A 16,076-nucleotide genomic window follows, 5' to 3' on the forward strand; every position below is an offset into this window, starting at 1 on the left:
TAAGAAATTCTAAATGCTGGTATTTTTATCATATTTTACGGCTAAGTGACTATCACTAATCAATTAAGAAGGCTTTTTTTACCGTGATAATTTAGTTATTTTATTTTATAACCGCGTTCGAGATCATTTTTATTGTATAATTGGAAGTAATATTTGATGTAATAAATTTGGGACGTTTTCGTCCTGAAAATATGAAATTATATAATTCAATTGATTTTAGAAACTACATCAGATTGAAAATGAGGCATAACATCTAACAATCGGAAACCTAAATCTAGAAAACCGAATTTGAAATATTATATGAAAGAGCAGAATTTCACAAATATTAAAGCCGCGTTCACACTAGGCACTTTGGAACCGTTTTTAAATGGTTCCGAAAGCTAAAATTGAACATTTTCAGTGTCAACTGTATTAACAGCCATACGGTAAATACATTCGACACCAAAATTTTACAATTTGTACTTTCGAAACCGTTTTAAAACGGTTTCAAAGTGTCTAGTGTGAACGCGGCTATAGTGTAATTATAAATACCCTGTTAGTTTTGATTTTTCAAATTTGTTTGGGACAACAGCCAATACCTTTATATAAAAGGGTGTATATAATGTATGTGTAATATAAAATTAAACGTTATTACCATACGAAGGAATGCGAAAGAAATATGTATTTAGCTCATTTCGAATGCGAACCGGTTTTATCGATTTCGAAGTAGACACACGGTTTGTGTAATTGACAAATTTTTCTCTTTGACTGGAGAGAAAGACCTTTTGACGGAATCAATACCCAGTCTTTCCGCGGAGCTAGTTAACGGGAAAAACGTCGCTAAGGGTGACTTTTAGTACTTTTAACTCTTCGTGCAATTAGAAATTTGCTGTTACAGAACGCAATTTGCCAGTCTAGATTTGGCCAATTTTAAAACTTAAAGATTTATATTTTTACACCAAAATTTAAACTGAATAATAAATTGAATTTCAGTAATTAAAGTGGTCACCTTTAAAAAAAATACTTCCAAGTAAAATTACATTTATTGACTGGTTAAAAATACTTAAAAAAAGTTAACATTACCGATGCAGAGATTAAAAATGAAAAAATCAAATGTTTTTTTTTTATCAATTTCCTTGCTAGTGAATAAGTTAAAATATAGTTTATTTTACCGATACACAGCAAATTATCAATCAGTTGTTTAGAAATTAAGGACATCAAATCGGATTTAAATTAAATAATTTTGTTTTAAAAAATCACCAGACAAATATTTAAATCTTTTTATAGTTTAATACAATATTCTTCTTAAAGTACGTGTGAAATCCAATATTTTATTTTCCTAATTAAGTTTCACTTTCCGGAGCTATATAAAAAACTGGTTAAACTACGTCCTGATTTTTTTGCTAGAATAATTAGAAAACATTTTGATATTCATAAAGAGTGGGGGGACCAAAAACACAAATGAGTCTCAGTACGGTTTTACCATTTTATTCTTATTAACAGAACTATTAACAAAATTGAAATGTAAACTTTCCTGATACCGTACAAATGTCTAGGCCGTTATAGCCAGCGCAACGAGGTAAAAAAAAGAGTTTAGACGGGGGTAAAAACTCATTAAAAAGATCATTTATTCGGGAGGATCGGTCGAGAAGAAACTAATGCGAAATATATGCGCGATGTGTAATTATCGCTTCCAAACGGATTCGGCGCTAAAACCACATACTTTTGAGAAACTTAGGAAATTGCTCAAATTGGAAGGATTGAAATGTTTTTATCATTTTAAAATATAATTTGTCAACAAATTTGAATTTCTTAAAAATGTTCCACAATAATTTTCTTAAAATAAAACTACGATTTCGCTTTCTTTTGAAACATTTACGGATTTCTATTTGCATATTGTTACAACACTACTAAAAATCCAATAACTAAATTCTAATCATTCTAACTATAATTCAATTTAATAACTTTAAACCTCGATTTAATTTATAATCATACCAATCTGGATTAATTTATAATCATACCAATCTGGATATAATTCGTAATCATAGTAATCTGAATTTAATTCGTAATCATACTAATCTGTATTTATTTTATAACCATAGTAATCTGAATTTAATTTATAACCATGGTAATCTGAATTTAATTTAATTATTCTATTCCCGTCATTATAATATCGATTTAATTATTTCTAACCTGGAATTTATCTTTCTATAATCGCGATTTAAGTTTATAAAACTCTTAATCATGATTAAACCAATTTAATCATTACCATTAATTTTTATTTGTTTGATTATTTTACCATATTCCAATCACATTTTGAAGAATTTAAACAGATTTAACCCATAGAGTTGGCCAATAATAAAGGATAATTATAAAAAAAAATCGTTCTTATCATCGAGGATGTAGAAGCAATGTAGAAGGTACTTTGGGACTATATTAAATACTACGAACAAAAATAACGATTTTCTGCCAAATAAAGATAACATATAGTGGCCGTAGAAAGGGAAAGAGAGGGCGGGGTCAGTGGTCAGTGCGTGATGACCCGTGAAAGGTGGACAGGGGTCACGCGAGAACAACGCGAAAAAAAATCAACCCTCTGTCCGATTGATCACCCAAGACGTACAACAGACAAACCAGAAGAGAGAGAATAGGAACAGCATATTATTCATATTCTTAAAAAAATCAACGTAGCGTATCGCGGATATAAAAACAAAGATATTTTCTGCGTACATTTCTACGTTTTTCCCAGAGCATCGATTATGGCGTTGAAAATAGTCTTTATTTCTGACTAGAATTATACGTAGTGTTTCAATGTCTAAAGTGAGGGCTCAATTGTTTTTTAGCTACACCCCAAATGGCTTGTAAAGGAATCACGTTTGAATATCAAATGATAAAACATTGAAAGCTTGTGTCTAAAAACAATTGTCCATGTCCGCCATTTTGCGTGGGTTTTATTATCTATGGGAAAAAGCACGTGAGACTGAAATTACTCTATATACCACAACAATAACAGCAGGCCCGGAAAAGCGAATTGTTTCCCAGGCTTTTATTGAGGGTAATTTACGTCTAATTGGTAGCTTGGAATAACTGTGTGTTTATTGACTGTGAAATGGCACTATGTCTTGTTTTCCGGAATTATCAATTGTAACTTTTAAAGTACTATTGCATATTCTTTCTAAATGGCCGTGATGGAGAAGGGAAACCGAAGTACTGGGAGGGAAACTACTTTATCATTTCGCCATAGCTTAACGCGAGTGTGTAATCACTAACATGTAAGTAATCGGGTGTACAAATCGTGGGTAATCGCGAAAAATTGTGATAAATCACTGTATATTCGCAGAAAAACTGAGAACTCTCTGGAAATCGCAGAAAAACTGAGAAATCGCAGAAAAACTGAGAAATCACAGAAAAACTGAGAAATCACAGAAAAACTGAGAAATCACAGAAAAACTGAGAAATCACAGAAAAACTGAGAAATCACAGAAAAACTGAGAAATCACAGAAAAACTGAGAAATCACAGAAAAACTGAGAAATCACAGAAAAACTGAGAAATCACAGACAAACTGAGAAATCACAGAAAAACTGAGAAATCACAGAACTGAGAGCTCTGGAAAACGCAGAAAAACTGAGAAATCACAGAAAAACTGAGAACTCTGGAAAACGCAGAAAAACTGAGAAATCACAGAAAAACTGAGAACTCTCTGGAAAACGAAGAAAAACTGAGAAATCACAGAAAAACTGAGAACTCTCTGGAAAACGAAGAAAAACTGAGAAATCACAGAAAAACTGAGAAATCACAGAAAAACTGAGAAATCACAGAAAAACTGAGAGCTCTCTGGAAAAAGAAAAACCGAGAAATTACTGGAAAACGCAGAAAAACTGAGAAATTACTGGAAAACGCAGAAAAACTGAGAAATCACAGAAAAACTGAGAGCTCTCTGGAAAAAGAAACACCGAGAAATCACAGAAAAACGCAGAAAAACTGAGAAATTACTGGAAAACGCAGAAAAACTGAGAAATCACTGACAATCACAGAAAGTCCTTCGAAAATCAGTATTCAGGTGTACAAACGAGACTACCCCTTCGGCTTAACGTGACGGGCTACAAATTGGGTGTATAAATGATTCAAGTGTTTGATTTCAAAGGTTTGAAATTGGGTTTTCAGAAGTTGCTCAGCTCATTTCAGCATTCTTACCGATTTCAAAAATGTTAAAAATTTAACTATTACGCAAACTATAACTAACACATCAGTAGTAGTGTTTGATTTAAATCAACTATAATACTTCAATGTATTTATAAAAAGGTGCAGAATTAGGTTGTCTAGCAATGTCAATTAAATTTAGTTCTAAATATCAATTAAGGTTAATTTAGATTAATTTATATTTTGGATTACATTACCGCTGCACTCGAATTATTATCGATTCGCCCAGTTAAAGAAATCCGATTTATAATAAAAATAAATCAATTTTTAAAATTTAACAAAAATTTCGCGTTCTCAAATGTCTGTAATTTCAAACAAAGTTTTGTGGACATTTAAGACCACAGTTGTACCAAAACTACAAACAGACATTTCCATATGGTTTAAATATAAAAAATTGGTGTATTTTATCGCGAAAAAATATTGTCAACATAGGCGGATATAAGCTGGAGTTTTATGGCCATTTTTTGGAAGGCGAAGGTTTAAGCCTTAAAACCTTATTACAAGATTCCAAACAGCCATGCAAGGATGAACGGGGGGAAAATAGAATTTTTTCGGCACAAAATCCTGGGCTATTCAGGGAGAATTGGCGAATATACAAACAGGGTTTCCATTCACGCGATGGCTTCCTTGAAAAGAAGGCTCCGAACATGTGGTCGCGGAAGGTTTTAAAATGCCAAAAGCTCAGATACATCACAGAAAGAAACTTTTGGCCCTTCCCTCCAAAAAAAAAACGGGGGGCATACGCAAGATACACGGTCAGCCGAAGTGAGGGCAGAAATATATATCAAACGCGAGAAAAAAAAAGGCCCTATACGTGTATAACAAAAATAAAGAAATAAAAGTTTTTCACATCCTTCATCCCCAAAACGGAGGCCCGAGCTTGCCTTTTACAGAAGAACCAATGTAGCTTATAATAGCTATGTACCGAGATATACGACCCTTAGGGTCGGTACCGTGTAGAAATAGGGGACCCCTAGATTGGTCTAATCCAGAGGGAACCGCGCTAGGTAGGTGCCAAGCCGGGCTATCCCTCGAAGCCCGGCTTAGCGGACACCGAATTGGCCAATTCCCCAAAAAGTTCTATTATGCCGGTGTCCCTATAGAACCCAGAGATTGGGAGAGATAATTTCACAGGTCGCGGTCACCGACAATAACGCCGACTGACGGCGAATCGTTACACTAATAAAATGAAACCGGCTAGAATCGACAGTATAAGGGATATCATCCTAGCAGGAACGGTCTGCGGTTATTTGTATATAAACTAGGTATCAATTGTAAAAGCTAACCGCGAAAGATAAGGGATCTTGCACCGCAAAAATGGCACAGCCAGCGTTAAGAATTTAGCGTTAGTTTTTATCACAGGCCCCTTCGATTTGGAAACATAATACGAGACATCTGTTACGCGGGTATCCAGCTATTTTAAGAGGTATCGGAGCGGTATCTAACGCGGGATTTGCATGACAAGGAGTCGCTCTAAGCGGACTCGCTCGAAGGCACTCGCGCCTTCTCAGCTTTTAAGCGGAGTTGACCAAGCATATTTCATGAGGCTACTTTGCCGAATTTACTCGTCGCACGGGATTATGTCACGTCGGATAAAAATTTGCATATTTCACACAATATTTCATCTTTATTACGCTGTTTTCCGAGGTGGTAGTCACTCGGAAAATGTTTTTCCACTTAATTACTGATTTTCGATAATATTACTGTTTTTTTCTACGCGATTTCCCATGATTTCTCACTATCTTCCTGTGATTTCCATTAATTTTTACCATTTGCGATTTCTGTTGATGTACCGCGATTTTCCCGTGATTTCCATTAATTGAACGCAATTTGTGATTTCCATTAATTAATCGCAATTATTTCATGATTTCCATTTATTTCTTATTATTTATGTGACTTCCATTAATTTATCGCAATTTTCCAGTGATTTCCAATTGATTTCTCACAATTTCCCAGTGATTTCCAATTGATTTCTCACAATTTCCCAGTGATTTCCAATTGATTTCTCACAATTTCCCAGTGATTTCCAATTGATTTCTCACAATTTCCCAGTGATTTCCAATTGATTTCTCACAATTTCCCAGTGATTTCCAATTGCTTTCTCAAAATTTCCCAGTGATTTCCAATTGATTTCTCACAATTTCCCAGTGATTTCCAATTGATTTCTCACAATTTCCCAGTAATTTCCAATTGATTTCTCACAATTTCCCAGTAATTTCCAATTGATTTCTCACAATTTCCCAGTGATTTCCAATTGATTTCTCACAATTTCCCAGTGATTTCCAATTGATTTCTCACAATTTCCCAGTGATTTCCAATTGATTTCTCACAATTTCCCAGTGATTTCCAATTGATTTCTCACAATTTCCCAGTGATTTCCAATTGATTTCTCACAATTTCCCAGTGATTTCCAATTGATTTCTCACAATTTCCCAGTGATTTCCAATTGATTTCTCACAATTTCCCAGTGATTTCCAATTGATTTCTCACAATTTCCCAGTGATTTCCAATTGATTTCTCACAATTTTCCAGTGATTTCCAATTGATTTCTCACAATTTCCCAGTGATTTCCAATTGATTTCTCACAATTTCCCAGTGATTTCCAATTGATTTCTCACAATTTCCCAGTGATTTCCAATTGATTTCTCACAATTTCCCAGTGATTTCCAACAATTTCCCAGTGATTTCCAATTGATTTCTCACAATTTCCCAGTGATTTCCAATTGATTTCTCACAATTTCCCAGTGATTTCCAATTGATTTCTCACAATTTCCCAGTGATTTCCAATTGATTTCTCACAATTTCCCAGTGATTTCCAATTGATTTCTCACAATTTCCCAGTGATTTCCAATTGATTTATCACAATTTCCCAATGATTTTTAGTTATTTTCTGAACTTTTAACTACTACCGCTGACGTATTTCGTTGCTTAGCACTCGTAAAATGAAAATTACTTAAAAAAAAATTCACATTAAAAATTAAAACGTCGAGAAATTATCAAAGTTTTATCGTAGAGCTTAAATCTCTATTTTGGAACCAAAATCAAAACATTTCAGGTTAAGACAAGGAATTTTGCATATTTAAAACTTTCTAGATATGAAATAATAAAAAATATTAAAAAAAGACTGAAAGTCAACACGGGGTAAAAATGCCCTTGAGACCAGAGGCAAATAAGAGTCGAGAAGGTAAATTTTCGGGGATTTAAACCGCACCGCTCCAGACAGCGGGTAAAGCTGGCTCGAAAAACCTTTGATATCGCCGAACACAACCCCTCTCAATGGGACAACTTAGGACATTATTCTGGAAATCTTTGAAAGAAATCTTAGAAGAATAGAGTCAATATCAGAGCGCAGACCCTCGCCGTTAATGTATTCGCTAATCCGAGATAAACCTTTGATAAGGCCGACGTTGGCCAAGGATTAGCCACTAACGCGAATAAAGCTTATGGTAAAATATGCAAATTTTAATCCTAATAAAAGAGTGACTTGTGTTACGGCATAATTAGAATTAATTAAAGTTGTATTGAATGTGCGCGCTAAATGTAAGACGAATTTAAAATTGGCTTTAAATCCGTTGGAATTTGATTACGAACGTATGCGCCGACAAGATTGGAAACTTGAGATCGGGATTATTGATCCAGATTCGATTTCGAGAGCAGGCGTTGTATTGTTTGTCCGCGTAGCTTGGCAGTGTTCGCAAAGTAGACAATCCGTCTATAGCATTCTCAATTCAGTCACTATACGATTGACTATAAGGTGGTTTCGTGGGGGATGGATAATAAACGATCAAAAAAAGACTATTGTTTCGTTTCAACAAGTTGGGCCAATGACACATTCAGTTTCACCACAGTATTTTCCCCCAAGACATTTAGTGATTCGAACCGATTCTCAGAAAACAGTTGAGCGTTATCTGACCTGAGAAAATAATTATGTTAAATCAAATATCAGATTATCTGTATTTACAGGGTGACCAGGGAAAAGCTTTGTAAATTTTATAGGAAAATAAAGGAAACTAAATAGGCTAAATTTAAAATAGGTTAATTATAGGAAACTTTATAGGCTAAGAAAAATATGGGAAAAATAAGGTAATTATTGCATATCGGTATACTTAAGACTCGAATCACTTAGAATATTTATAATGTTTTGTACACTGCTTTCTCGCATTATTGGATCACTTAACGGATTTACAAAGCTCGTACATTTCAAGATTTTGTTCGAAAATGGCAGTATTTACACTAGATGATGACACGTACAAAAAAAGTTATTTCATTTTCAAAAGACCGTGAAATTATAGGAAAATAGGTAAGAATAAAGGAAATTATAGGAAGGCATTAAAAATATAGGAAAATATAGGAAGTCTGGTCACCCTGTATTTATTATCAGATCAGTTTAAACAGACTAAAATCATTCTCAGATAACAGTTTAAGTAATTAATGTTTAAATTTTTTATTTTTCCGATTTGCAGGAAAATTTTCCGCAACTAATTTTTTCCGGAAAATTAACAACACTAGAATTTCATATAAAACCGCACCCACCTTACTAGCGTTCCCCTTAAAAAGAAAGTCTGTGGCACACAATGTAAAGAAGCTTTGGGACGCGCCCCTCTACTTATAGGTGCCAGGAGGAGAAGCGAACCTCGAGGCTGAGGTTCGGACGAAAAATCGATCTTTTTTTTTTGAGTCAAGGTAGAAAAAGATAAGAATTGGGGAAGGCGGGGGGGTTAAAGATGAGAGGGTGGTTTTTACCAAAGATACAAGCAACTTGGGAAGGACCCTTCGAAGGGAACCCTGTTGTTCCTTATCCCCCCTTTCCTAAGCTCTTTCATTTCTCGTCAACCGAAAGGAAATAAAAAAAATAAATAAATTATAACAGTTACACTTTTTCGTTTAAGTTCTTTCTTCACACGGAGTTGCTTGGTGTGTTGTCTGGCACATGGCCAAGGCCCGGGATACTACGCTAAACGATTCTTAAATGGCCCAACATCTTATTAAAAGCAAGCCGCCGACTGTATAGCGGAGACAAATTCTTATTGTTTTCTAAGTTGGACGGTTTCGACAAAATGGCGGCTATGGTCCAAAACTAAAAAGTCGGATCTTAAAGTGTAAATTACAAAATTGAAATATGTGCTATTTTTTTTCTACAATTTTGTAGATTTTTTGTTTAATATAGAAATATTTTGCAGAAATTCAAAATAGGGTTGCACCGATATGGATACAGCTTGATGACTTAGGCCTAAAGTGGTGCCTTGGGTATTAGCCTAGCTGATAATTATTATTATTTTATCGGCTATTTGTGGCCGATATTAACAGTAGTGTTTATGATAAAATAATAATAAAAGACTGTTCAGAACACTGTCATACCATTATATTCTTATTTTCCATGAAAAAAGGTAGCAAGAGCTTATCCGAATATGTTTCTTTTCATTTTAAGTGATACATATTTACTATCACAAATCGAATAGTTAGTTAATGGATAATTTTCTTATTTTTTTAAGTTTTTCCTGCCGGTATCGATATTAGAAAAATAGGCCGGTATATCGGTGCATCCCTAATTCAAAACAGAACTCCAAGTGGAGGTTTGGATTCCTGTTCAAAACTATTGTGGCAATTTGACAAGATTCGTACGACATGATCTCTTACTAAAATAAATAATTTTGAATAAATGTAGCAATAAAATAATTCTAAGATTAATTTCTTGGAAAATTTATCATTTTATAATTAAAAAAATAACCATTACAAAAACAAGCCCATACGAAATTATGATGGAAACTACTTGTACGCACAGAAACGGGTTTCTTACTGTTCGAAAATTCGCTCCAAATAGACGCACCCTACCCCGAAATAAGAAAAAATACTCTCTACCTTAACAAAAAAATAAATTCTTCGGGAATATTTTAAATATATAAAATTGAAATGTCTTTTCCTTTAAATATACAGTGAAAAATGGTCACCTTGTTAATCTATTAAAAAATTTTAATTTAAAAAAATCGCGAAAGGTAAAAAAAGCGACCGAAACCGGAGAACTCTTACAGCTTTGAATACAGAATCGACTGAGGCAAATATTTTTACGTAATGGTCTCACGTACCGAGACATTATTCGGAGTTGCTCTTTATATGAGAAAGTTTTGGCGTTCCATTATTCCAGGGTAGGGCTTTGATTTCCTTACACCGGCGACCGACCACCCCGGCTAGCTTTATTACGATTTCCAAGACGAATTGGCGCGTTTTATTAACAGCTGTTCACCGTCTTGGACATTCGCGACACGGCTTATGTTCTAATAAGAACCCATTTATATTGTAATCGAAGGTAACTAATACGTACTTATATATTGGATCGCTTTCATAGTTGCAAAACATATGGCGTTTTTCCCAATCGTGCGGCAACTGAAGATGAGTTTCATCGATATTATGTATTTCGGTAGGGGGATAAATTATGTGGCAGAATCTCTGTTCTAGCGAGTTTTTTTATCAGAATTACTAATTTGGAATTGTATATTATAACAAATTGATTTTTAGTTTGGGATTATAAGAATCAGCTAGGCTAATACCCTAGGCCTAAGTAATCAAACGATTTTTAAAGCCATTAATTCAGGTAACCAGGCTACAATGCGTAGAGGTGAAAAGCCTTTATTACCGTTAATTTATTAATTAATTAATTAATTTATGGAAAGGGGAAACCCCTTTAAAAGGATCGAACCCCACTCTTCTTGCTTACGAAGGAAGGCGCTTAACTTACATTGTTAGAGCCATGGCCGTCATCTGGGCGAATTTGAATTTAAATACGATTCTTTTATACATATTTTATTTCTAAATATTGTATTTAATTTTGTACCTATTTTTGTTCGTATAAAACAGATAATTCTTAAATTACTCTTAATAAAATGTAATGTTTTTGATTCTGTTAGTTAAAATTGGATTTTTACCAAAAATAAACTATTCTTTGAAATATTCATTGATTATGTTTTAAATCAACGTTTCAAGGCCTACACTTAAATCTTCAATTTTTTAAAAGAAAAAATAGGATAATATTTCAATAAATATAAGACTTTAAAGGACTATTTTTTCAAAACTATAGTATTTTATGGGACTATATATGCTAATTAATTTACTAACTTTATGCATTTAAAAACAAAATCTATACTTAGTGAAATGAATCTTCACTTTTAAAATAAAACTATTTAAGCATTTTATCACAAAAATATACTAGTAGCTAACCATGATAACAATAACCCAAGTATAGACTAGAATAGCTTTGTATAGGAATTTATCCGATAGCTAAATCTAGAAATTTCACTGACAATTGTGAGTGGCGGGATTTGGAATGGGAAAAATACCCAAATTATAGGATTTGATAGGACGTTTTGGCGATTTTGTTAAAAATATAGGATGTTATACTACTTATTAGGGATTTTTCTAAAAAATATAGGATGTTATACTACTTATTAGGGATTTTGCTAAAAATATAGGATGTTATACTACTTTTTGGGGATTTTGCTAAAAATATAGGATGTTATACTACTTTTTGGGGATTTTGCTAAAAATATAGGATGTTATACTACTTTTTGGGGATTTTGCTAAAAATATAGGATGTTATACTACTTTTTGGGGATTTTGCTAAAAATATAGGATGTTATACTACTTTTTGGGGATTTTGCTAAAAATATAGGATGTTATACTACTTATTAGGGATTTTGCTAAAAATATAGGATGTTATACTACTTATTAGGGATTTTGCTAAAAATATAGGATGTTATAGGACATTTTTGAAAATATAGAATTTTATAGGAATTATAGGACCTCTAGAGCCCTGACGTTCGATAAAAAAAAGGCTAAAACACGACGGTAAAGAATTTCATATTCATATAATAAAAATGACGCTTAGGCTAATCTGACAATGGCTCACAACGAAGAATAATAATTAACAAAAAAAACGCGACATAAATCTTGGTCGACTTTAATTAAAAATATTTCATGCCATAATGTCTCTTTTATAGTTAGTATTAACGTAAACAAACTGCACCGAGAATATATTATGAAGAGTGGAAGTTCGCTAATGGCGGAAAACGCGAACCCACACTCCTTGTTAGGTAAACAAAATTAAGAGCAATCAATTTAAAGGGAGCAAATATTTATGTCCCCTTACTAAATCACCACCCGCCCTCCGCATTCCTGCACTATAGAGCGCCGTAAGGGTCTCGTTACGACTCGCCCTTAGTTACCATGGACTTCTTAACAGCGACATCTAACGAGTAGAATGGGAACTAAATGGAAACACGTCCAACGCACATATCCTTTTCTTAAAAGGATTTTTATAGAGAAATTATTTTGAAATGTAAAGAGATTAAAAGATACGAATAAAGTTTCGGTTAAATTTAGTAATATAAATTGAAATATTGAAATTAATTCTTTTACCTTAGCAACTTGGTTTCAAAACAAAGTGAATCCATTTAAGGGTATTTTTTTAGGTATTTTCAACTTTCATTAATACCACAACAATTATCCTTTTATTTTAAATAGTGTAATTACAAATCCTAGCAGACGATAAATTACAAATCCTATAACAGACGATAAACTACAAATCCTAGCAGACGATAGATTACAAACCCTAGCAGACTAAAAATTACAAACCCTAGCAGACTAAAAATTACAAACCCTAGCAGACTAAAAATTACAAACCCTAGCAGACTAAAAATTACAAACCCTAGCAGACTAAAAATTACAAACCCTAGCAGACTAAAAATTACAAACCCTAGCAGACTAAAAATTACAAACCCTAGCAGACTAAAAATTACAAACCCTAGCAGACTAAAAATTACAAACCCTAGCAGACTAAAAATTACAAACCCTAGCAGACTAAAAATTACAAACCCTAGCAGACTAAAAATTACAAACCCTAGCAGACTAAAAATTACAAACCCTCGCAGACTAAAAATTACAAATCCTCGCAGACGAAAAATTACAAATCCTCGCAGACGAAAAATTACAAATCCTCGCAGACGAAAAATTACAAATCCTCGCAGACGAAAAATTACAAATCCTCGCAGACGAAAAATTACAAATCCTCGCAGACGATAGATTATAAATCCTAGCCGACGATAGATTACAAATCCTAGCCGACGATAGATTACAAATCCTAGCCGACGATACATTACAAATCCTAGCCGACGATACATTACAAATCCTAGCCGACGATAGATTACAAATCCTAGCCGACGATAGATTACAAATCCTAACCGACGATAAATTACAAATCCTAACAGCCGATAAATTACAAATCCTAACAGCCGATAAATTACAAATCCTAACAGCCGATAAATTACATCTCGGCTGTCCCATGGCAAAACCTTTTAACCAACACGATCGTAATTTTGAGATATTTGACTTTTTCAAAACCTAAGTTAAAAGATTTTAACGTGGTTTTTAATGCAAAAATTATAAAATCCAAAACCATTTTTTAAGTCATAAATAGTTAAATATTTATGACTTTTACCTGAAACTTTTACAGTACTTTTGTACATGCCTTAGTAATACAGATGCGTAAAAATCAAATTTTCCAAAATTTGTTGGTTAAAAGGTTTTGCCATGGGGCAGCCGAAATCCTAACAGACTAAAAATTACAAATCCTAGCAGACGATAAATTACAAATCCTAGCAGACGAAAAATTACAAATCCTAGCAGACGAAAAATTACAAATCCTAGCAGACGAAAAATTACAAATCCTAGCAGACGAAAAATTACAAATCCTAGCAGACGAAAAATTACAAATCCTAACAGACGAAAAATTACAAATCCTAGCAGACGAAAAATTACAAATCTTAACAAACTAAAAATTACAAATCCGTAATAATATTGTTATAAAACATTTGTATTCATTTTTAACCGAAACATTAATAAATAAATTTTAGTTTAAAATTCGAGTATGCAAATATTAGATTCAAGGAATTTTTTGGTTAGTGACAAAAAAATAATGAGAAAGGTCGATTTTCTATTTCGAAGAGGGAGATCTCGAGAAAAAATAAATTGTAAAACGCAGCGAAGCGTAGTTTAAATTTATCGGACGAAATTTTTGTCTCCTCCTTTCCTCCGCGTCTGCCGGGCCAGTTTTTTTCTCTCGCCCGTCTTGTCTATCAAAGGGAACCAGATTTGGCGGTCATTTGTAGCGAGGAACGAGAACCCGAAAAAAAAACTAAGAAACATTGGACACGTATCGGCAACTTTCGAAAAGTAAAAATTATTTTTGAGGTAGATTTATGGTTATTTAATATTCAAAACTACTTGCGCGTTTTAAACAAACACTTTGTTGTTCATTCAATCGGGGGTTTTTTTTAATTATACGCGTAATTTAATATTAATAGCGTTAATTTATTGAAAATTTATTCCAGTTGGGGGGAAAAAATTTAATTCCTAGTTTTTATGTTTTTAAATGGTTGTTTCAATACAAAACGTAACACGATTTATTTCGACAATTTTCTACGGTGGATTTAAAAATTTAATAATAGATTTAGGGCAGGAATAGCAGACTTTGTAGCGGCGAAAATTATCAAGAGGCTATAATTTCAAAACACGTAGCAGGTCGGGTATAACGATTGTCTGCCATCTGTTTGAGAAGTTGCCGAAAGAAACTACCAAAACAATAAAAATGGCCTCCTGAGAACACGGGAATAGTTGGGTCGCAGGTAGATAGATATATTCGAACCCAGTTGCCTCTCTTTGGTTTAACTCTCAAAAAGTAATGGTAAATAATATTCATCGAGAAAAATGGTAAAGATAACAGGAAGCCATAACAAGCCCGGTCAACGGTGATTTCTCAAACGGGGGTTCAAAGTAAGTCCAGCTTTACGAAAATCATTATACTACTAGGTATAAGATAATCATACGCGAGTAATAAACGAAACCCGATAATGGATTTATCTTTGGTGGACTTCGTTTAATACTTCTTAAGAAACGGCCAAGAAATCCGGTTGATTATCCATCAAGAAATTCACCAAAAAACGCGTCTTCCAACGAAACGCATCTTCTTCCAACGATGAAAAACGCGAGACGCAAAAACAAAACACAACGTTGCACACTCAACACCGCAATCGGTGGTAAAAATTACAGACGGAATTTTAAACGGCGAATTTTTATCTGATATATTTTGACGAATATCCAAGAAGAAGCGAAATATCTTGCCAAAGTGACACACCTGAGTGAAGGCGCCACGGTCGTTAGGGCCTAAAAATATTTTCTACCTTTTAGCGTCCGATGGCGAAAGGATTTTCGGCCCGCCGCCCGGATTCTCGCGTCCGGCCCGCGAAAAACACAGCCTCGGCGCCTCGCGGGATTTCGATTGTCGAAAACGCGTCAGAACGAAACGAATTCGGGAAAAAACAAAGGCAGTTCGGGCCTTTAACGAGGAATAAAAACGTAATCGGACTCACCTTCTTTGCCGAGACACGTAGAAAACAGAGATCCAAAAGTCACAAACGCGGACAACACTTTCCAGCGATCTACCTTACCCGACGCCATGACTGTTTGTGAGGAGAAACGTCAGAAGCAGACGCCGCTCTAGGCTACTCCGCGCCGATTCCCTTACCGACCGGGCTAGCAGCGCCCCTACGTGGCAGCGAGGGGAAACGCGAATTCTCTCGCTCACCTTCTCTCCCCCCCCCCTCGCTATTTTCTCCGGCTATTTCTCATTTTGATTCCCCCGTCCGCTATTTCGGCCCCTCCGTCGTATTTTCTCCTCCTCGTGGCCTCCCATTCGAACGCCGAAAGAGGGGGCCATAAACCTGCCTCGCCTTTCCATCCAAAACCATAGCCCGTTCGTTAAAACTCCGCCTTTCTTATTAGCCATTCGTGACGTCACGTCCGCTTTTTTCCCTTCCCTCCGAAGCTCGCCACCGCCAGAGGGCGCCA

At 34.5% G+C, this 16,076-nt stretch overlaps 1 protein-coding gene across 9 annotated transcripts in view; it reads right to left on the reverse strand.

Annotated features, from left to right (window-relative positions):
• Nucleotides 1-15,735, reverse strand: part of Eph (Eph receptor tyrosine kinase) — a 244,557-nt gene extending 228,822 nt beyond the window's left edge. For all 9 annotated transcript variants that reach the window (XM_090161469.1, XM_090161468.1, XM_090161471.1 and 6 more), the window contains exon 1: nt 15,599-15,735. In XM_090161469.1, coding sequence (XP_090017595.1) covers nt 15,599-15,686 — 88 coding nt within the window. In that variant the 5' untranslated portion in view covers nt 15,687-15,735. The remainder of the gene's footprint in view (nt 1-15,598) is intronic.
• Nucleotides 15,736-16,076: the final 341 nt, after the last annotated feature.

The sequence above is a fragment of the Leiobunum rupestre genome, chromosome 10 (genome assembly GCF_980474605.1).
Source record: "Leiobunum rupestre chromosome 10, qqLeiRupe1.1.hap1, whole genome shotgun sequence".
Classification (NCBI taxonomy): domain Eukaryota; kingdom Metazoa; phylum Arthropoda; class Arachnida; order Opiliones; family Sclerosomatidae; genus Leiobunum; species Leiobunum rupestre.